Source organism: Heliangelus exortis, chromosome 12 (genome assembly GCF_036169615.1).
Source record: "Heliangelus exortis chromosome 12, bHelExo1.hap1, whole genome shotgun sequence".
Classification (NCBI taxonomy): domain Eukaryota; kingdom Metazoa; phylum Chordata; class Aves; order Apodiformes; family Trochilidae; genus Heliangelus; species Heliangelus exortis.
In genome coordinates, this window is record NC_092433.1 from 7,204,574 (window position 1) to 7,226,724 (window position 22,151).

At 61.7% G+C, this 22,151-nt stretch overlaps 3 protein-coding genes across 5 annotated transcripts; 1 reads left to right on the forward strand and 2 right to left on the reverse strand.

Moving 5' to 3' along the window:
- Positions 1–45: 45 nt before the first annotated feature.
- LOC139801494 (hyaluronidase-3-like) lies at positions 46–4,985 on the reverse strand. Of its 2 annotated transcripts, none has more exons than XM_071755777.1 (6): positions 4,845–4,985; positions 4,418–4,503; positions 2,712–3,465; positions 806–1,735; positions 615–704; positions 46–493 (listed from the first exon to the last, which is right to left on the reverse strand). In XM_071755777.1, the coding sequence occupies exons 1-6, from the start codon at positions 4,977–4,979 to the stop codon at positions 146–148; spliced, it is 2,343 nt and encodes a 780-aa protein (XP_071611878.1). In that variant the 5' UTR covers positions 4,980–4,985; the 3' UTR covers positions 46–145. The 2 variants fall into 2 exon arrangements, with proteins under 2 accessions (XP_071611878.1, XP_071611879.1); XM_071755778.1 differs by having other exon boundaries at positions 221–488.
- Positions 4,986–5,580: 595 nt separating this feature from the next.
- On the forward strand, positions 5,581–9,576 carry RRP9 (ribosomal RNA processing 9, U3 small nucleolar RNA binding protein). The gene is made up of 14 exons (XM_071755779.1): positions 5,581–5,706; positions 5,835–5,917; positions 6,020–6,132; positions 6,218–6,294; positions 6,398–6,439; positions 6,670–7,125; positions 7,367–7,459; positions 7,556–7,656; positions 7,751–7,885; positions 8,032–8,094; positions 8,176–8,321; positions 8,426–8,505; positions 8,628–8,701; positions 8,792–9,576. Exons 1-14 carry the CDS (start codon positions 5,635–5,637, stop codon positions 8,895–8,897), a joined length of 1,641 nt encoding a protein of 546 aa, XP_071611880.1. The 5' UTR covers positions 5,581–5,634; the 3' UTR covers positions 8,898–9,576.
- Positions 9,199–21,543, reverse strand: GRM2 (glutamate metabotropic receptor 2). Of its 2 annotated transcripts, none has more exons than XM_071755774.1 (6): positions 20,671–21,543; positions 16,289–16,911; positions 13,676–14,513; positions 11,926–12,989; positions 10,914–11,088; positions 9,199–10,574 (listed from the first exon to the last, which is right to left on the reverse strand). In XM_071755774.1, exons 2-6 carry the CDS (start codon positions 16,745–16,747, stop codon positions 10,501–10,503), a joined length of 2,610 nt encoding a protein of 869 aa, XP_071611875.1. In that variant the 5' UTR covers positions 16,748–16,911; positions 20,671–21,543; the 3' UTR covers positions 9,199–10,500. The 2 variants fall into 2 exon arrangements, with proteins under 2 accessions (XP_071611875.1, XP_071611877.1); XM_071755776.1 differs by lacking the exon at positions 20,671–21,543 and adding an exon at positions 19,886–20,031.
- Between the last annotated feature and the right edge of the window lie 608 nt (positions 21,544–22,151).

The window sequence follows — 22,151 nt, forward strand, 5'->3', positions numbered from 1 at the left end:
CAAGGACACCATGAAGCACCCCGAGATTTGTCTACAAGGACCACGTCAACTGTGCCAAAAGGATTTATTTAAATTAACAAGGCTGTAGGAAGAGCTAGGAAGCAGCACTGCTGTTGTAGGGGACCACAGAGGTCCCCAGCCCTGGTCACCGACCCCAAGGGTCCAGTGGCCCGCAGATGTCAGAGGGTGGGAGGTCATTGTGCCCATAGAGGCCATGAGCATGAGTGGGCGGCAAGCAGGAAGTGTCGGGGCTGGACTGGACCTTCTGGGCACAGCCCTTGCCAGCCCAGCCACGGTAGCAGTGGCAACGGAAAGCATCCAGCGAGCTGGTGCTGAGGTGCAGGAGGCTGCCCAGGTCATGGGGCTGGCGGCGCACACAGCGCCCATGGCCATGGCACTGCCTGTAGCTGCACTCCCGGGCTGCTGCTGTCACATTGGCCACGTAGGGACCCAGGATGGACACGAGGTAGTGGCGCAGGCTGGCACAGCTCTCCTAGGGGGGAAGCACTAGTGAGAACCCACCCTGGCACTGGGGTCCCTCCAGCCACGTATAGAGGATGTAGCCATCCCGACCAGCCCATGCTGGCTGTGGCACAGCAAGGGGCAATACTCACAGCTGAGTGGGAGTACGACATGTCTCCCCAGAGCACAAGTCCAGCTGCACCCAGTGCCGCACTCTCCCCGATGGTGTGTACCAGGTCAGCCTGCAAGGAGAGAGAGATGTGACTGGGCTGCAGGAACACAGCTGAGTCCCAGTGCCAAGCAGGACCCCCAGCACAACCACTACCAGCCCAGGAGTGCTTACTGGCTCCAGGAATCGGGGCGAGCGACGGAAGGAGAGCCGGGAGTATGCGACCACGGGCAGGAGGCCACTGGTGCCAAAGGCGGCCACACGCAGGGCCTCACGCAGCCGGTGGTGCACGTATAGGCGGCGCAGGGCAGGCGGCAGGGCAGGCGGCAGGTAGATGCTGGGGTAGAGGGCGGCTGAGGCGGCCCAGAGCCAGCCCAGCTGGTTGTTGCGCTGCACCTCCGCCGGCCGGCACTGCCCGGTGTAGTTGGCCTCCTTGGCCCAGTTGCCGTTGAGGCAGTCAGGGAAGCGGTAGAAACCCCAAAGCCCCTTTGGGTGCAGGGTCCGGCCCAGCAGAAGCGTCTCCTCCATCAGAGCCTGTGCTGCCTGCTCGAACTCCCACTGGGCCAGCCGGAGCCGCCGCTGTGCCGGCATAAGGCTGTGCCGGTCCTGCACCCACTGCTCCGAGGCCACCCGGTAAATCCGCTTGGCCCCCCAATTCTGGGCCCAGAGGGGTCTCCACTCCTCCCAGTCCACCACAGCCAGGCCACGGAAAGTGGGTCGCAGGAGGAGATGGATGTCCCCAGCCACCCTAGAGAGGTGGGCACTGAGGGGGACCCTCTGGGGGATGCCCCCATTGAGGGGGATGCCCTGCCGTGTCAGGTAGGGGTACAGCCCAAACTTGTTCTTGTAGAAGATGGTGATGTTCTGACCAACGAAGTGGCCATCCTGGTTCTCCACGATGCCATAATCACCAAGGGGCAGCTCCACACCGAAGCGGTGCTGGCAACGGCTGGTGGGGATGTTCCACACCACAGCGAAGGGCTGGCCACCCGCCAGCGGCCCTGGGGCTGGGCTCTCCTTGCTGGCCGTGCCCACTGTCAGGCAGGCCCACAGCGCCAGCGCTGGCACCATCCTGTGTTGCCAGCTGCCTGCAGGGCCAGCACTCTGTAAGGAAAGGAGATTGGCAGGAGTGAGGTGGTGGGGCACAGCTGGCACCTTGGCCATGCTGGCACTGCCACCCTGGCACCTGGTGAGCTAGGATGGGCTACAGCAGCAGGGCTGCCCCACAGGCACCTGCTACTCACCCAAAATCCAATAGGATTTGTCAAACTTGGGGGTTTTGGGCACTGCTGCTTGCCTGCATCGCCACAGCCATGGCACAGCTCTGCTGTGGCACTGCAAGCTGCTGACCCCAGTGCCCGTTTCCCTGCCAGCTCCTAGTCCTGTCCATAGCAGGGGCACTGTGACGCCCTTGTCCCCATTTCGTATCAGGCTGGGTGCCCTGCTGAGGGGCTCAGCCCCCCAGGAGATGACCCCCATAGCCCAGGCAGGGCCAGAGAGGGGCCAGCTGCCCCTGCCCAGTGTTGGCCAGCTGCCTGGGGCAAGGGGATTAGGCAGGGGACAGGCCTGGGGGCCGCGTGACACAGCAAGGACAGTGCTAATCCCTCAGCGTGGGGCCCAGCTGCTCTCCCTGACCTTCCCAGTCCTGTGCCTCAAGCCCTCACCGGCTCCCTGGGGGTCCTGGCTGCCTGCCCACCTCACAGTGCAGTGCTGCGCTCCCCAGTGCCCCTCCAGCCTCCACATGCCTCAGTTTCCCCAGGCTGCTTAGTGAGGACAGCAGCAGACACTCTGGTGCCACACTGTCGTCAGCCCCAGAGAGTTCCTTGGGTGGAGGATATGTTGGTGCGACTGGGCAGGGCTCCTGGGACCTGTTCCCACCCCAGTACCTGACATGGAGCTTCACTCCCCACCACACTGGAGATCCCAGAGCCCTGGCCAGATGAGTTGAGGGCCACCCACACACCCTAACAATAGGGCCAGGGCAAAGCAGGCTGGGGAGGCTGATGTCAGCCCCGCAGGAGGGCGGGCAGGCAGGCAGGGCTGGGGCAGGCAGCTCCTGCCTGCACTTGTTTTTAATCACCGGATGGAGGCCCCGGCCTCTCAGATGTCCTTCTTCATCCAGAAGATGGGCAGCCCTTTGGCATCGCGGTGAGGGGTCTCCAGAAGACTGTGCCCGCCACCCTCGGCCAGCACACCCCTTGCCCAGATGACAAGGGGTGAAGAGGGTGGTGGTGGGGCAGCAGGAGGAGGGGGAGGGGGTGGCGGGGGTGTGGAGGGCACCCTTGGCCTGGCGGCAATGGTGGTGGCAGTGCCAGGAGGGGTAGAGAAGAGCCGCAGAACCTCGGCAGGTATGGTGGGGCTGAGGAAGGCCACGCTCTGCACTGGCTCGCCCAGGACAAAGCCCAGGTGGGCATAGAAGTGCTGCTTGTCGTGGGTGGTGAGGTGCAGGCAGCCAAAGCCCCGGGCTCGGGCCCACCGCTCGGTGGCCTCCATTAGCTGCCGCCCGTAGCCCTGGCCCCTCAGCGCCCGGGCCACCACCACGCTCTCCACAAAGAGGTCGTGGGGCCGGCCAGCCACGCGGGACAGCCGGACGTGACCCACAAGCTGGCAGGGACCCGCAGGGGCTGCAGTGGGGGCCTCGGTGGGACCCTGTCTCCGTAGCAGCAGCAGGCAGGTGGGGAAGGAATCCGAGGAGCGCTGGAGCGTGTGGAGCCGCGAGGCCCGGCTCTTCCCCCACTCCTCGCTCAGCAGCTCGGCGCAGGCCTCCAGCAGCTCCGGCCTCTGGTGCAGGGGAACCAGGCTGAGCTCCTCCGACACAGAGCCCATTCTTCTCACTGGTGGAAGACCAAGCAGGCCACGACTTAGAGGCAACAGGGGACAGAGCCAGTATGTGTCCCCCAGCCCAGCCCTGGTGCAGGCAGGGCTCCCCAGCTGTGCAGGGGGTCCAGGTTCTAATGACAGCACCACAGCATGGAGGCCAGATCCAGGCACCCATACCATAAGACCTGCAGGCAGGTCTGGAAACGGCGAGCAATCAGGACAAACTGGCCTTGTCCCTGCCTCAGCCCTGCCACCAGATCCTGCCACCTGAGCATCCTGCCAACCATCTCATCACACATGTGTAGGAGAAGGCTACAGTGCCATGGAGCTGAGCAGACCCTAGCCACACCACACCAATGCTGGGGTTCTGGAGGCTCCTGGGTGGGCCCTCCAAGAGGCCAGAAACCCCATGCCACAATTGGTGAGCAGCTGGGACCCTTCTCCCAGCCTGGTGGTCATTCCCCTTACAAAGGAGAAGCCACAGGCAGGAGGAACTCTCACACCGACTCATGGCATAGAGTTGAGCAAACTGCCCGCTTTCTGCTCTACTGGGGAGGGCCAAGCCCTATGCCCCTGCACGCTCAGGGTGCCCCCCAAACTTCCCCCCCAGTTCCAAGACCCCCAGCTCCCAGCCCAACCTGCATCCCCCACAGCCTTTGGAGGCCAGGAAGCACCCTAGGGCCCTGCTGATATCCCAACGGGGGGAATATTACTTCTGTCTCCCCAGGAAACCCCCACCAAGACCCTGCCATCACCTGGGGAGCCTCAGATGCGGGGGGAAGCCCCTCCTCCAGGTCTGCCCTCCGGTCTGTTTCTGCCTGTGGTGCCCCACCAAGCTTCACCCAACCCAGTCCGGATGCTCAGCTCCTCTCTTATGCCCGCCCCTCTCCATGGGGTGCAGAGCTGCTCACCCGGCCTGTGTTCACCCTGCCCACTGTTCCCGCTGCCCACCCTGCTCACACTCACCCTGCCTGATGCTGCCGGCTCCCGTGCTCTCGGTGCCAGCTCGGCAGGAAGCAGCCCAGGCTCGTGGCCAACCGCAGCGCCTGGTTCTGCTTCCCGGCGCGAACGACACGTGAGTGCAGGGCCCCCCGGCCCAGACTGCACACCCACAGGACCACACAGACAGGACACCCACGCTGCCTGAACCCTCCATCCCTCCAAACCCACCGCACCCGCGCAGGGGGCACAGCCCCTCACGGCGCACACCCACCAGCCACCCACCTACCCAGCACCCATCAGCCACCCTGCACTAACCCATGGCTGAGCCACCGACTATCCCAGCACTGACCCCTAATTCACCCGTCATTGACCCCCACCACTGACCCTATTATTAACCCCTCACTGTTCCCCCCCCTCCTGTTTCCCCTCCCCCGGTCCGCCCCGCCCGTACCTCTCTCCCGGCCCCGCCGCCGCTGTCACTTCCGCCGCAGAGCTCCCGTTGCTGCCGCCCTTTACCGCTCAGCGGACGAAAAGCCCCCCCTGGCGACGGAACGCTGCCTGCCCGCTCCCCAGAGCCTGTGGGCATGCTCAGGGTTAGGGGGTCCCAACCCGAGGGTGCTCTGCACGCTGGGGTGTCTTCTCTTCTGCAAGTCTCACAGAAAAGAAGACATCCCAGCCCCAGAGGAGACAGCACACCGGAGAAAGCAGGAGGACAGATGCTCTTCCCAGGGGCACCCTCCCACCCGGCCACACAGCACCGGCTGCTCTCCTGGGCTGCAGAAAGGGGGCAGGAGAAGCCCAACCCAGCCTGAAGCTGATTCTTAAATTGGAATGGAAGCCTTCCCGCCCCGCTCCAAGAGACCTCCCAAAGGATATGGGATGGTACCCGAGGCCGTGCCTCTTGGCTGGAGACTCCCTGAGGGACAGAAGAACCTGATGGCCCTTGGGGAAGCAGCCGCCCCTTCGCTGTCACCCTGACGCCCACTCGGTGAGTGGGGGTCGCCGGCCGCGATGCCGGTGGGGCTGTGAGGGATCGTGGACCCCTTGCTCCCCCCGGAGTGCCCCAACCGCGGAACCCCGGGCACTCGGGGGGTAACTCCAGGCGGGGGGAGGTACCCAAGGAGGGGGCGGGGCATGACCCCGAGTGACAGCTTGTTCGGCCGATCGGGAGGCAGGGACGAGGGGAGAGGGTGTGGCCCCAGCGCGGCGTCCGGCGGTGCGGGCACACGTGGGGCGGCAGTATGGCGGCGGCGGGTGGCCGGAGGGGCAAGGCGCAGCGCGGGGCGGCGGGACGGCGGCGGCCTCGGGCCGCGGTGAGTGCCGGGCCGGGGGCCAAGGGAGGAGGCCGAGGAGGGATTGCCGAGGTGGGATTGCCGAGGTGGGGGAGGTGCGGCGGGGGTCGTCGAGCCTGTCCCGTAGATCGTCCCGGTGTGTTCCGCAGGTCCCGGGTGCCGAGGGGAGGCCGCGAGCGGCAGCCGGCCGGCCGGTCGACGAGGAAGTGTCCAGCGATTCCGAGCCGGAGATGTAAGAGCTGAGTTGGGAGGGTGCCGGTATCTGTGGGAATGCCCGTGGAGGTTCTGGTACTGGTGGGTGTGCCGGTACCGGTGCTTACGAGTGTCCCCGCAGCCCGTCGCTGGGGCGGCGACGGCGGGACGTGGCGGAGGATGAAGTGGAGGAGACGCCACAAGAGAAGAAGCTGCGCCTGGCCAAGCAGTACCTGGAGGAGCTCCGCCAGTATGGTGAGTGCCGCCCGGGGCCGGTGACCCGACGGCGCGGGCAGCCCCCGGTGCTGAACCTTGACCTCACGGCCCGAATTCTCCACAGAGGAGGAGCGGGCGGCAGAGGAGGAGGAGGAGGCCCGGCCGGGGGATCTCATCGGGGACCGGCTGAAGGAGGACGTGGTGAGCAGAACCGCCGGCGTGTTCCCCTGGTGCAGGCGGCAGGCGATGCTCCCACAAGGCACATCCCGGGCCGCCCCCGCTGATCCCCCCATTTTTTCCCCAGCTCGAACAGAAGGGCCGGCTGCAGCGCCTGGTCGCCAAAGAGGTCAGTGTCCAGAGCTGAGAATGCTGGGGGCTCCAAGTGCCAGCTTTGAGGGACACTGGGCCTTGGCCTTCTGAAGCTACCGTGCTGGCCTTGGCATCAGGGCCCCTCTCTCCCACCCGCAGTGTGGCTGCTGGCACTCTGGAGAAGGGGGGGTGCCTAGCTCAGGTACCCCAGCTCTGGGGAAGGGACCCAGGTGACCCAGCTCACATCCCACTCTGCTCTCCCTGCAGGTGCAGCCTCCAGACCCAACCAGCATCCGCGAGCTGCGGGGACATCGGCTGCCTGTCACCTGCCTGGTCATCTCTCCGGATGACAAGTTCATCTTTTCTGCTTCCAAGGATGGCTCCCTTATCAAATGCAAGTATTCTCTGGGGGCCATTGCTGTCTTTAACCCTGGCCTGAACCCTGCAGCAGCAGGACTGCAGCTGTCCTGGAGATGGCTTTGTCCCGAGCCCCACTGGGGATATGCGTGTGCACATTTAAGGCTCCTTGTGAGGCTCATTGGTGCTTTCCAGAGTGGTGAGTGGCTCTCAGAGGGTGACGGTGATGCCTTTCCTGCAGGGGAGGTAGACTCCGGGAAGAGGCTGTGCGTGGTGCCTGGAGGGAAGAAGGGCACTGAGGAGCAGAACATGGGGCATGCATCCCAAGTCCTCTGCATGGCCATTTCATCAGATGGCAAGTACCTGGTATGGGACAGGGAGTTGGAGCATGGAGTGGAGGTCTTGAGGGAATGCATCTCCTTTTGGGGTTCCCGAGGGTCAGTATCTCATGCCCAGGTGTACTTTGATGGGTTAAAGCAGCCCTTGCATCCACTGGAGCTAAGAAGAGGTGTCTGGAGCTCCCAAAGCATGTGGGGTGGGAGCAGAGGCTGGGGCAGGCCATGGGTCCCTGAAGGGCAGGTGTTGGGTATCCACTGCCTTTTGCCAGGCTACAGGAGACAAGAACAAGCTGATCATGATCTGGGATGCAGCCACGTGCAAGCGCCTGCACATCTTCACCGGGCACCGCGATGCTGTTTCGGTGAGTGGGGGGCATCGGCTGCAATGCCTGCAGGGTGAGCCAGAGCTGTCCATCCTGGTACCCCTCACTACTGCCCTGATGTCCATCTGTCTGCAGGGCCTGTCCTTCCAGAAGGGCACCCACCAGCTGTACAGTGCCTCTCATGACCGCTGCGTCAAGGTCTGGAATGTGGCAGAAAACGCGTACATGGAGACCCTGTAAGAGCTGGGGGTTCCCACTGATCCTTGCCTATGAGAGGCCCTGTGGCCCAGGGCTGTGCCCACAGCAGCTCTTTGCCACCTCCCCCTCCAGGTTTGGGCACCAAGACATCATCACAGGGCTGGACAGCCTGAGCCGGGAGTGCTGTGTGACCTCGGGGGGACGGGATGGCACCGTGCGGCTCTGGAAGATCCCTGAGGAGTCGCAGCTCGTGTTTTGTGGGCACCAGTAGGTCTGGGAAGAGGGCTTTGAGAAGGCAGCTGGGGCAGGAGTGTGAGGGTGCCAGGCACCGCTGGGAGCCGGCTGGCACTCTGGGGACCCTGAATAGGGTCTCAAAGCATGCTTTTCACTGATGCTGTCTCTTCCCTTCACAGGGGCTCCATCGACTGTATCCAGCTCATCAACGAGGAGCACATGGTGTCAGGTGCTGATGATGGGTGAGCGTGGGGCTGGGGCAGTGTTCTGGGGGTGGGCAGGCAGTGTGCCACTCACCCCCTCACCCCTCCCCTCCATGGCAGGTCTATAGCCCTGTGGGGGCTGACAAAGAAGAAGCCTCTGGCGCTGGCCCAGCATGCGCATGGCATGCAGGAGGCCCAGGGCCTGCAGCAGCCATACTGGATCTCAGCGGTGGCCCCCCTGCGCAACAGTGACCTCCTGGCTACAGGTGTGTGGGGCTGCTTCAGAGCTGGTTTGAGGGTGTCCTGCTGGGGGATGTCCTGCTCCTTTCCCTGAGTCGGGATGCATGGCAGCCTCCTCTCTCTGCTCCAGGCTCCCACAGTGGCAGCGTGAAGCTCTGGAAGTGTGGTGAGGGATTTCGGAAGCTGGAGCCCCTCTGTGACATCCCTTTGGTATGGATGGGGAGGTTGGGGATGTTGGAGATGGGTTGGAGCCAGTCTCTTGGCAGGGGTTTCCCTCCCTGGGCAGCAGGAGAAGGCTGCAGGAGCCCCTCACCCTGCTCTGTCCCCTTCAGGTGGGTTTTGTCAACAGCCTCAAGTTCTCAGCAGCTGGTGACTTCCTGGTGGCTGGCCTCGGGCAGGAGCACCGGTAATGTACCCCCTCCCCAGCACTGCCTGGGGGCACAGCCCCTCCTCCTCCAGACCTCAGCAGAGGGTGACCCCCATCTCTCATCTACAGGCTTGGACGGTGGTGGAGAATCAAAGAAGCCAAGAACAGCATCTGCATCATCCCCCTGAAGCAGAGGGCCACAGCCCCCAGCCCTGCCATCCCGGACAGCTCCTAGCTCCTGGCCTTGGCACAGATGGAGATGGGTCATTAAACCCCTGTCCTGGAGCTGTGCCCCACGTTATTTGTGTAGCTGTGCTTCTGGGGCCAACAGGGCATGGTCTGGAGGTGTTTTGTACCCCCCTGACCCTGCTGGCCCTGGGTCATTAAACCCCTGTCCCTGGAGCTGTGCCCCACATCCTTTGTGCATCCACACTCCTGGGGACATGGTCTGGGGGTGTTGTGTGCCTCCCTGACCCTGCTGGCCTCCAAATGGCTCTGCCTTCTCCAAGGGTCTGCCCACTTCCCTTATGTTCGGATGGACTGGACCTGTGGAAGACCCCATTTGTAAAAAAAACAGAATCCAAACCACTTTATTTACATAAATTACAAAAAAAAAAAAAAAACCAAAACCAATACCCCACACTGTTGCTCACAGAAAAAAAACAACCTACTCTTAAAAACTTGTTTGGGCTCAAGAACCTGGGTCCCGTTACTCGCCCTGAGCTGGGGGATTGCAGGCATTTGCCCCCACTCCTGCCCTGTCTGCCAGGCAGGGCTGAGCTTGGGACATGGGGAGGGCAGGGAGGGAGGGGACAATATGATAAAGTTCCTTCCAAAGTTTGCAAGTTTTTGAATTTCTCGAGTGTCTCAAATAAAAATGAATGTTCCTTGTTTCTACACAAATCTCAGTTGTTTTTTAAAAAAAGTCAGAAGGGCTACGGAGCTATCTGAGGAAAATCAGAACAGTGGTGGAATTGGGGGTGAGGGGAAGTGCTTGGTGGCTTTCCCAGGGACCAAAAACGAGGAGGAAGAGGAGGTGAAATGTGCAAAGGGCTCAGGGGGAGCTCCACTGGTCCGGGGAGGGGGGCATGGGGCAGGACTCAGCACTGGGAGAGCAGGGTGGGTGACAGGGGAAAGATGGCAGGGGGGTGAGAGGGGCAAGGACAATGTGTGCCAGCACAGGGCTCAGCGTGGAGGGAGCAGGAGGGGCAGCGTGGGTTGGGGCAGGTGAAGCGTGACTTGGGGACTTGGCAAGAGGGAGCTGGGTTGTGGATCACAGCTCGGTGGGAGGGAGAGGGGGCTGTCACCATGGCTGGTGCGGGGTGGGGGGAACGTGCCCCACAGCTCAGGTCAAGGTCTGGGGGTTGCGTGCTACAGCTCAGTGCGAAGGGTGAGGGGACATCCACCATGGCTGGGAGCAGGGAATAGGGGGGTGACCTGCACCTCAGTACTGTGCAGAAGACAGGGAGGCTTAGACCACGGCTCGGTGCAAGGGACCAAGGGGATGTACCAGGGGATGGGGGCACAGCAGCTGCGTGCAGAAACCTGAAACCTGCACCACGGCTCAGATGGGGGGGAGAGGGGACATGCACCATGGTTCAGTGCAGGTGACACAGGGGACGTGCACCACAGCTCAGGTCGAGGGATGGGGGATGTTTGCCATGACTCAGTGCAGAGGACAAGGGAGGCACAAGGGAAGGGTGACACATAAGATGACCCACCACGTGCTGGGCAGGGGCTGAGCCTCCCGCCTGCCTCTGGCCCTGAGCAGCCGGGCCGTGAGTGCTGCTCTCCCTGGGGAGGGACCCAAGGGCAGTGCAGCCATGGGCAGGAGCCCTTCACAAGGACGATGTCGTGGAGTCCACCACCTCACGACCATTGCACACCGTGGGCACATACTGCGAGGCCGAGCCTGGCCAGGAAGGCAGCAGTTAGGAGGAGGTTGGGGTCTGGAAGAAGCCCCCCACCCACCCACCCACCCACTGAGGACATCCCACCATGGTGGGCAATGAGTGCCTGGGGAGCTTCATCCCCCAGGGCTTGTGTGTAGGGTACATAGGGTGGACATGTTCCCCCCAAGGCTGATGACAGGGGCTCAGGGACCTGCATCCTCCAGCACTGGGATGGAGGGTGCCCAGGGTAGCTGTGTTCCCCTGGGGTGATCATGGTGCCCCCATCTACCTGCTGGCAAGGGTGTACTGCCCCCCTAAATCATCCCCAGCCCAGCCCATCCCCAGCCTGCTGCACTCACCATGGGACTGGCTGGAGCTGGCAGCTGCCACACTGAACCGAGCAGTGCCCACGCGGTGGCTGGCCACGTTCTTCTGAGGCTGGAAGAGTATGATGTGGAGCTTGGGGGTAAAGAGGCAGCCAAGGACCACAGTGCCACTGAGGCTCACTGAGATGCACATGGTGGTGGTCTGGACCTGGAGACGGGGGTGAGCATCAGGTGCTGTTGCCACCATCCTTCTGCCCTGAGCAGGGCAGAGTGAAACCCTCCCTGTGCCACCACCAGGCAGAGGCTGCTGCCTGCACCCCACAGGCACATCCCACCCTATATCAGCTCTCTCCATCAAGGTGGATCTGCTGGAGACCTGTTGGCAGAGGTTGGGCACTGCCCTGATGGGCACAGGCTGCTCCTGCAAATGGGGTGCACCCTGAGCATGACCCCAACCAGCCTTTCTAACACCCCTCACCCCAGGGCCCGCTCCCACCAGGGGATTCAGTTCCTCTCCAGAAGCCCCCAACTGCAGTCACTCCCACATATTTCTCCCAGGCCTGGTAAGAAAGTGGCTGGGCACCTTGCCAGGAGGGATGAGGTGGTGCAGGGTGCACCTCATGTTTCCCCATCCTCAGCACTGCTCCACTCTCCTGGGAGCTTGGCATTCATGCCCTGAGGGGACACATCTCATGCCTTCAGAACACAAAGTTAAAGGATGGCAATCATTTCTCCACAGTCAAGTGAGGGGAGTCTTAGGAAGACTCGGGGATATTTTCCATCCTCACCCTATCAAACCGTATGCCAAGGGGGATGTCTTCTCCCCAGGACTCAATGCCCCTTAGCCAAAGCCCTTCAGCCACACTACACCTGGTAACAAACACACCCAGGTCACCCAAGGCAGAGGTGACCATCACCATATATCCATGGCAGAATAACCTTCCTCAGACCCATGCATCTCCTAGCCACAAACCCCATGGGGTCCAAGTCACCAGGACTGCTCTGTTCGAGTCTTACTAGAGCCCCCCAAATCCCAGGTTCTTACTCGGTAATCACTGGAGGTCACATAGAAGATGGGCAGGAAGGCCAGCCAGATGATGCAGGTTGTGTACATGGTGAACCCGATGAATTTGGCCTCATTGAAGTTTTCAGGGCATTTCCGTGTCTTGAAAGCATAAACCGTGCAGAGGACAATCAGGAGGACATTGTAGGTGAGCGAAATGAGCATGTTTGAGTCACGGTTGTTGCACTTCAGAGTGACAATGTACCTCTTGTCAGGCTCAGTCTCCTTGCCTGTGCCAGGGGTCTCCACCAGCAGCCAGATGATGACTATGATCAGCTGGCAAGAGATGAGGGCCATGCAGATGACCACCTGTGATGTGGGGCTTATGAACCGGGGGCGCTGGACCCCTTCCTTCACCCCACTGAAGATCCTGGCAATGCGGTTTGTCTTGGTCAAGAGGGCAGAATAACAGACAGCAAAGGACGTGCCCAACCCCAGACGACGGAGAGTGCAGACCCCGGTGGAAGGCTTTGCAATGAAGATGAAGGTCATGCTGTAGCACATGAGGACCCCTGTCAGGAGAATATAGCAGAGCTCCCGGCCAGAGGCCTTCACGATGGGGGTGTCATTGTTCTTCATGAAGACTCCAAAAACAAACAGGGTGGAGATAAAACCGAGGCAAGAGATAGTGACGGGACCAATGGCCCAGGCATCTTTCCAGCGGATGTACTCTTGGGGTAACTCATAGCACCCATTCAGGGTCTCATTGGGCCAGTAACCAAGACCACAGTCCATGCAGGTGAACTCATCCAGCAAGTACTCGTAGGGCTGGCAGGGGATGCAGAGCCAGCAGCATATGTCTCCAGGCTGCATGCTCTTTATCTCATTTTTCTTGCAGGGGTCACTGCACTGGGACACGGGGATGGAGGTCTCAGCCCATGGGATGAGGCTGGTGTTGAGGATGAGCCCCTCTGCCCAGTAGCCCACTTTCTGGTACTGGTACCGCCCACCCATGTGGTGATAGTTGAAGATGTTGTAGCGCCCAATCCCATCTCCGTAGCGGTCAAATCGAACGATGCTGTCGGTGTCTGCTGGCCTGAATGGAGCTGGAGGGAGAAGAAGGAGACACGGTGACTGCTGTGGGGCAGGAAAGAGCTCACTCCCAGCATGGAGACAGGGTTCCTTCAAAGGCTCACATCCCACAAGGCTTACAGGCAAATGTCCAGCCTGTTCTCTGCCTTCACTCTCATCACTGCTGCCTATGCAGATATTAGAAGCAGGAAAGCAGTGATGGAGAACTATCTCCTCATGTGCTTAAGAGCTCATCAGCCCAGACAGCTCTGCAGGGACCAACAGGGAGATTTTGCAGCCTCCATAGTACTCAACACCACCCAGGAAGCTGGGCTCAGCCCAAGTCACAGACAACACAATTCTAATTCATCCCCAACTACGTAGGGTTTTCCTCCAGTTTAATGCCCAAAATGTGAATAAATCATGGCACAGGCAAGTGAGGTCTACAAGGACCCACAGTGGGGCTGGTCCCACCCAGCTCTAGCAGGATGGAGTTGGTCACCAGCTTCTCCAACTGCACAAGGGACCTGGATTGCCTCCCAAGGGTGATAGTGGGCTGTTGGTGTCCACAACAACAACGCACAGCATAGGGTTCCCCAGGTGAGAGCAGGCTGGAGGAACTGCAGGGCTTTGGGTCAAATATGGGCCTCCCCCCTCCCTTCCTCTCCATCCATCCTTTTCCAGTTAGGAAATCAAGCCCCATCTCCACCTCTGGACTCACCGTCAAAATTGACATTGAGCATAAAGTCCTTGTAGAACTTCTTGCCATTGACAGGCTTCATGGCATCGCAGAGCTTGGTGGAGTTGGGACACAGTGCCCGGTGCATGTTGTGGAGAGAGTGAGCCATGGCATAGACCGCATTCACCACAAATGTGATCTTGGACTCTGGCTCAAACTTGCCTGTTCTGAGGGAGTACCGGCTGCAGTCCTGTGTGTGCAAGCTGCACTTGAATTTCTGCTCCCAAAACTCCCTAAACCAGGGATTTCGGCTGTTATTGTAGGGGTGGAGGTTAAGAAAGTAAGAAGCAAACTCCTTGATGGGGTAGGCTGCCAGCTCAATGGTGATTGCTCCCTCTGCTACCGCTTCACTCCCGGCCACCACGCTCTCCAGGGCTCCCCACCCATCACTGGCCACCCACATGAAGGACACGTTGGCTCTCTGGGCAGCCGCCAGCAGCTCCCGGGCATCTTCACTTCGGGTGAACATCACGACCACCCTGGCATTGGGCTTCTGCATCAGAGCCCGGACCACCCCGTCGTAGGTCTTCTTGTTCATGGAGCGCCCCACCTTCTCCGAGGTGGCGATGCATATGTTGCGCATGCGGGCTTCTTGCTCAAAGGCCTCGATCCCCGTCTCCCCGTAGTCACCCTCTGAGGCCACAGTGGACACATAGGTCCAGTTGAAGAAGCGGAGGATCTCCGCCATGGCTTTGGCTTGGTAGAAATCCGGTGGGACAGTGCGGGCAAAGTAGTCGTAGCGGGACTTGTCACTGAGCTTAGCGCTGGTAGAGGCGTAGCTGATCTGTGGGATCTGGAAGAGCCTCAGGAGGTTGGCCACCTGTGTGGAGGAGAAGAGGTGAGTGCCCCAGCCAGGGACATTCCCACTGGGGACCCCAACCTATGCCCAGTGGGGTGCAGCCACTCCCAAGCACAACTGCGGGGCTGGTCAGCAACCCGCCCACCTGGCTGGCAGAGAGATGGACAGCACAGCCATATGGTTGCCTGAGCCCTGAGACATGCTAATTTCTCTTATTATTTTAATATTTTGGGCATTTACCCTATGAAATTTGGGGCTGGAGGTGGGTAAATAGATCTGTGGCGAAAGCACAAACTCCCCCCTGGGAAACCTGGAGTTGATGCTTGTGGGTGCAGAGCAAGCCAGGCAGCTCAGTGACATGGGAGGAGAGGCCTGGGGGTCCGGGGCAGAGTCCCCCGCCCATCCTGGGGCAGCTGCTGGCCCTGGGGAACAGCGCTTGTGCACCCTGCACCGGGAGCCCCGGCGGGACCCGCACCTTCCAGCTTCTCGGCAGAAGCTCTCGTTAGCTTCCCCAGGGAGACAGCCCCGCTAATGAGCCTGTTAGGAGCCCAGGCTCTGAGAGCAGCAAAGGGGGGGCTCGAGGGGGCCGGCGGGGCCAGGGAGCCTGCCTACATCTTGCTGCTCCCCAGGCGGAGATGCGGCTTAATTAACGTGGACAAATGTCCTGGATGACAAGGTCTCCCTAATGGCAATAGGACCCCGGAGCGCAGGGAAGCTGCTGCCTGTCCTGACCGGCGCTGCCAGCCCGCCTGCTGCCCGCACCACTGCCCGCCTGCGCCGTGCCCCAGCCGTGGGGACACCCAGCAAGAGAAGGGACAAGCAACGGCGTGGGCTGGACCAGGGTGTTTCCTCCATCGCCCACCCCAGCTCCTCCGCCCCACAGCCAGGAGGATGTGGAGTCCCAGTGGCCGGCAGACGGGTTCAATGCGCCCTGGGGACTCGTTAAATCCCAGCGAGCAGGTGGGCCACCGGCAGCCCCCGGGGCTCAGCTGTCCCTGCCGGCTCCCTGCATCCCCAGGGGACGCTCAACTCCCTGCCTGAAACGCCCCGGGCTCTGCAGAGCTGCAGATTTTGGGCACTAAGCTGCACCCCACCCAGGTGACAGGCTGGTCGAAGACTCGAGGTGCCCATTCCCATGGGATCACTGGGGCCCTGGCCGGCAGCCCTGTGGCCGAGCCCCAGGGAGGCGGGGGTTCCCTTGCAGCTGGCAGGATGGGTGTGTATGGGGGGGGGGGGTGTCAGAGGGTATGGCGCCCCCTTGTGCTAGGCAGCCCTGCCTGCTGGGAATTGTGTCCCCACATTCCCACTGCAGTGTCCCTCCCATCGTTTGGACATCAGAGGTGTCATCACCATGCCAGGGGGTGTCCTTGTGCCTGGCCACCTACCTGTCCCACAGGGGACAGGGCCCACGGAGCTGAAGGTGACTAAACACTGCTCCCACACAGTTGTAGCTCCCAGGCCAGGCCAGGCCAGACCACCCATACTGGCACTGCTGGGAGGTGGTTCACACATGCAGACAAAGCATGGTGGCATTGGGGACAGCAAGGACCTAAGCACTGAGATCATCCTGGGCTGATGAGCTGCTTGCCACCACAAACACAAGAGGGGTATAAACACAGGACGGATCAATTGACTTGACTTCCACAGCTTTTGGCAGGTGACGGACTCCCTACATGCAAGAGCTTCCCTGTGCTGCACCAGCAGCAGCAGCATCACAATCCCACCAGGGCTGTGGGACCCCGCTACCATTTCTGCTAACCCTCCAACCCCATCCGAGTCCCTCTTCTGGAGAGTACCTGGATGGAAACGTCGCTGTAGGAGCCCCCGATGACACCAGTGATGGCGGTGGGCACATCATCGTGAACAGCGTAGGAGCCATCAGGGCAGATATGCTCAGAGCCATCCACCTTGGTGAGGGAGGCACGGACAAAGTCGAGGGACTGCTCGAGGGCATAGGTGTCCTTGGAGCAGGTGTCAAGGATGTGGGCGCCCAGCCTCACTCCCGGCAGGATGCTCCTGTCCTTGTTGATCTCATCCAGGGCAAAGAGCATGGCCTCCAGGCGCTGGATGCCTCGGTGCTCGTTGATCTTGCCACAGTCTTCGCCCCCGACTCCTTTCTCATGGACAGGGAAGAGACCCCCGATCACCAGGTCTCCATCTGTGCTGATCTCCTTCTTGCCAGCTATGCCGTGCCCAGCAGCCAGGCACATGGCCAGGCACATCAGCCACAGCCAGGCGGCCAAGGAGACTGCCATGGGGTGTGCTGGTACCAGCCAGGGGACCCACGCCACCCCGTGTCACCCACTGCCACCTGTCAAGGTGAGGGCAGGCAGTCCCCAGGCATCAGGTGGCGGGGGGTGGCACGGTGTGGCACTGTGGCACCCCCGGTGTCGTGCTGCTCCGGCAGAGCCCTCAGCACCTGGAAAAGTGAAGAGAAAAGCTGCTAGGTCTGTGCACCCAGGCGAGCTGGAGGCTGTCCTGCAGGCAGTGCCAGTGCTGCATAGGTGAGCAAGGGCGTCAGCTTGCCTGTGCCCCCCACCCCAGCACACCTCATCCTGGGATACCCCTGGGAAGGAACCCCCACAGAAGAGAGAGCTGAGCAATGTGGCAGCCGTGGCAGTGACCTGGGACCACCAGGACACCAGCAAGTAACACAGACCCCAGGAGACAAATGGGGTCTGGTGTCGTCTCCCCCAACTCCCCAGGATACACTGGCACAGGCAGGGAGGGCACAGAGCTGGCAGCACTGGGCAGAGCAGCCTGCTGGGGGGCAGCTTGCCAGCCCCTGAAATCTTTGGGGTGAAAAAGGAGCCAGGGAGTTCACCCAGGGCAGAGAGCCCTGGCTGGGCTGGCAGAGCCAACACCAGCTCCGAGATGAGCCCCCAGACTCAGCAGCAGCATCAGGGGTATTGATGGCTCCCAACCTCCAGCCAAGAGCGCTGCCACAACCAGACAGTAGTGAGCCCACCATGCCTGCAGTGCCACTGTACTTAAGCCCCATCCCAAGCCCACCCGGAGCCCACCTGCCCTGCTACTGCCCCTTGTGCTGCCCTTGGCATGGGGCCAGAGCAGGGACACAGGGACGCAGCAGTGGCTTCACCTCCTGCAGTGAGCAAGGCATGGAGCAGGCTCCGGCAGCCGCCGTGCTTCAGAGCCTGTTCTCTCACCACCGCCCCTTCCTTCCCCATATACTAAATTCAGAGATTTCAGTAAAAGTAAGAGCCAGGTTTGCTGACTCCCTCTGCAGAAAGCACGGAGGCACGGGGGAATCAAAGGCTTTTGCAGCAGACAGGCCTTTTTTTTGGCAGGAGATGCAGTCCCTTCAGAGATGGGCTGTCTTTCCCCAAAACACAGGAGAGATTTGTTTCCCTTTTGAACCCAACTACTGAGATCCCACAGGGCCAGCATTTTGGGGACCATGGGAGAAAGGGATCCCCTGAGAGCACAGACACCTCAGCCTGCTCCATCACGGTAAGCTGCTGGTGCCACAACAGGTCCCAGGGCTCACCAGCATCCCAGAAGAGCAGGGTGTTCATGGGGGGCATGCAGGGTGGGAGAATGATGCTGGAGAGTGCTGGGCCTCCCCTGCAGCTCCCAGCAGCTGGTACCAAGGCCACCCTCTCCAAACAGGAGCAGGTGATGCCCATGGGTGGAGGAGCCCTCTGGCAAGCAGCTGGAGCTGGTGGTGATGCCCAGGGACATGTGGGCAGAAGGGTGATACAGGGCGTAACAGGGTGAATCTCCTCCTCTGTGCCCCACAGTGCCTGTCCTGGGTGCTGCCTGCAACAAGCTTCCAGCCACCCTGGGGTATCTCCTACCTAAGCCCCTTGAAGGAGTTTGGGGAGGAGGCTGCAGAAGAGTCCCTGCCTTATTTCAGGCTCTGACTGATTTTGGGGAACCCAGGGTTTCCTCCTGCAGGAAGGAGGCCACAGGCACATGGATTATTGATGGAGCCCATCAGCAGCAGGCTGAGCCTGGCATGAGGATCCGACAGCATCAGGAGTCTGGCTCCTTGGGGTCCAGTTCTTCTGAGGCAGCTGCTGAGATCCAACAGAGGAAGAGCATCTTCACTTCAGGCAGAATGCTTCCAAAAGGGCAAACCATCACCTACCCTGCAGTGAGCCCCAAGGGACACTGCGAACAGGGCTACAGCCATCCCCACAGGTGTTCAGCTGTGTTGGCATGGTGCTGGGGGAAGGACAGCCCCATGGGAACACCTAGAGAACATCTAGGGAAGTGAAGCACCCATCGGGGCAGAGGCAAGTCCAACCTGAAAACCGTGGTGCAGCAGGAAGGCTTCTGCTGGCTGCCAGCGGCCCCCCCTCCTGAAACCATCAGCGAGTAGGATGGGTGAGAAGGTGCTGTTGTTCCTACATGTCCCAAGCGCTCCCCACCCACCCCCTGGCAGAAGACCTGACCATCTCCAACACCAGCACCCTTAGGGGTGGTACAGGGTGCATGTGAGAGGGCGCAGCATGAGCCCAGCTTGCACCAGCTGCCATCATCACCTATCCATGGGATGCTCAGAGGTCCCACCACCACCACTGAGCTCTGCTGGGGACTCTGCACCTCCACCCTGCCTCAAAGCCTTGCGAGCCCCCGTGCCCCATAGAGCCAAAGCACCTTTCCTGGGTGCTCTCTCCATCATCCCCCCACCACCGTGGCCATTCGGCTGTTCATCCCCAGTTTGGTGGGAGCGCGGGGGTCGGGGAGGTGAAGGGGAGAGGAGCTTGCACGGCCCTGGTCCCCGTGCCCCAGCAGTCAGAGGAGGGGTTCCCACCCCATGCAGCCCTCCCGAGGGGCTGGGGTCATGGGCTTGGTCAAACCACACCAAATCCCGTCCCAAACCTTCCCTGGGGTCTGGGTGCCCCTTCAGCCACCCCGAAAGCCATTGATCTCCCCCGCCGGGAGCAGGGGCTGAAGGAGCACCTGGGTCCAACAGCCGGGCAGGGGGGACTGCCCCTGCCGTGCCGGGGGGTCACCCCGCTTCTCTACCCCGGTGACGCCGCGTAGCCCCTGCCCGGGTCCGGGGGCTGCGGCGGCGGGGTCTCGCTGAGTGCCCGCTGCGCGGGTAGGTGCTGCCACGGTACCATGGGACGAGGACCCCCCGAGTCCTCCTCCGGGAGCCCCGCGCCCCTGCGTCCTGCGCTGGGCACAGCGCCCGCGGGACCGGACCGATGCTCCCCGCCCTGAACACACCCCCGACCCAGCCGTGTCGGTGCACGGGCTCGGCTACCCTCCCGCAGCCCCGAGAGCCCCGGCATCGGCCCCGACGGCTGCGGGGGATCGCCGGTCCCCGCTACCCGCCGCCGCGGGCACCGGGGCTCTAGGGACGCCCGAGGCCACGGAGACGGACGCAGCCGGGAGCACCGGGGTGGGACCGCAGTCCTTACCTGGGCCCGGTGCTGTGCCGGCAGCCGGTGCCTGTGCCTGTGCCAGTGCCGGTGCCGGTGCAGCGGCTGCCTCGGAGCTGCGGCTGCCGCCGCCTCCCGCCGCCGCCTCTGACACTCCGCCAGCCCCAGCCGAGCGGAGCCGCTCCGCCCCCCGCCCGGCCCGGCACGGCCCCCGCCCGGCCCGGCCCCGGCCCCCGCCCCGACCCAGTACCTCCGGGCAGAGGCACTCCGGGCCCCCGCCTGTCCCCCGCCCGCTGCTGGCACCGCCACCCTGGGCAGGGCACCGCAAGGCCGGGGGCTGCCAGGGCTCGGGCAGAGACGGGAAGGGCACGGCCGGACCCAGGCAGGGCACAGGCAGGATACAGACAGGGCATGCCCAGATTTTAGCGGGACATGGCTAGACACAGACAGGATACAGGCAAGGCACGGTCAGCCCAAGCCAGGGCACAGGCAAGGCTCAGGCAGATGCTGTGAGGACAGCCAAACCCAGGCTGGGCAGAAGCAGTACACAGCCAGAAGCAGATCCCCTGGCAAACCCGACACAGCTCAGCGCCTGCCCCCCGGCCCCAGAGTCCTTTTCTTAGCCCAGCCCAGCAGGAGGGGTCTCGGTCCCGATTCTGGTCCCAGTCCCAGCTCCAACTCCACAGCCACACCCTAGTGCCCCTGGTGCCTTTACCCCCCTGCCCCTTACAGCCCACCACCCAGCCTGACCCCTGGTCCCCAAGCCCCAAGGTGCACCCGGGACCCCGCTGACCCCTGCACTTGGTTCACCCCCTGGCACTCACCGTCAGCACAAGCACCAAGCTGGGGAAAGGCTTTGGCTGATGCCCTCTGAAGGCAGTGCCTGGATTTAGTGTTCCATGTCTCCACCATTTGCACAGACCAGGATCCTGCTGTGCTGTGTGCACATCAGTCCCACTGGCAGCCCAGCTGTCCTGGAGAGTTGTGACTTAGGGACAAGAATAGGAGAGGGGACCACATAGGACCTACATACAGGGATGGTCAGGGGCCTCTGGGGCACCACACTGAGTAATCACATCACTGCCCTGTGCCTCAGTTTCCCCACTGCCAGCTGCTGTGATTGCAGGCTGCAGGGTAGGGCATTGCAGCAAGAGTCAGAACCGCTCTGTCCCCCCTTGCCCTGGCACTCCTGATCTAGAGGTGGATAAGCCAGGACTTCATGGCAAGGTCCGCCTTGGGGTCCTGCAGCACCAGGACCCCTCCTTTCAACATCTCCTTTCAACACTGTTAGAACAGATGGAGTGAGACACTAGGGAGAGGAGGGTGCCAGGGCTGGGGGATCTGGGGGGGGACAGAGCTGGGGAGGGCTGGGGACACGCCACGCTGAAGGATGCTGGCACCACCAAGGTCCCACTTCCCCCTGGCAGAGCAGGACCTGGCACAAGCTTCACACCAACCTGGCACAGGCTGCATCCTCCTGGCTGCTGCTCCCTCTCCACTGACAGCAGGACGATGGTGAAGCCTCCCACAGCCCCCATCTTCCATGGGGTGAGAGGACAAGCAGAGTTAGGATCCACTGGCTGGATCCAACCCCCTTGGAGCCTCAGCAAGGCATAAATATTACAGGGGGCTTGGCAGTTTTGTAATAACTGGCAACAAAGATAAACACCAGGAAGAGCAATATTTTTCCATGTGGGCTGGAGGAGTTTAATATTTTATCACTCAGAGCACAAAATATTTATGAACAATCTCAGGTCAGTCACTGACTGAGGACTAATCGTGACCTTTCCAAGCCAGAGAGGACATGTCCCCACCATGGAGGGATGGCGAGGCCTACCCTGCCCTTTGCCCCCCCACCCCAAGCCCCTGTTTTTTGTCACCATGTCTGACTGCTGGGGAACAAGCCATGGGCTGAAGGAGGCAGCAGGACAGAGCAGATGCTGAGCTCTGCCAGCAGGGTGAGGTGCTCTGGCACCCAGCATTGCCCCAGGGCACAAGGGCAGTGATGTTCAGGCTGCTCCTTCGTCCCCAGCTGCGGGACAGGGAACTGGGACAGCACAGACAGCCCTCTCTGCCTGAACCCAAGGATGCTGAACCATGCACTGTGCAGGCAGGCTGGTGCCTCCTGCCACAGGAGAAGCACAGCAGTGCCAGCCCCACCAGCAGCCCAGGGACCTGGCTTTAGGGGTTTTACATTCACCAGGTTCCCAAGATGAGTGGAGATGCCACCTCCCTCCAGCCCAGCTGTGCTGATTGGTTGGGTCCCCTCCCCGCTGCCCCCATAACCTGCAGAAGCCACGGGTCA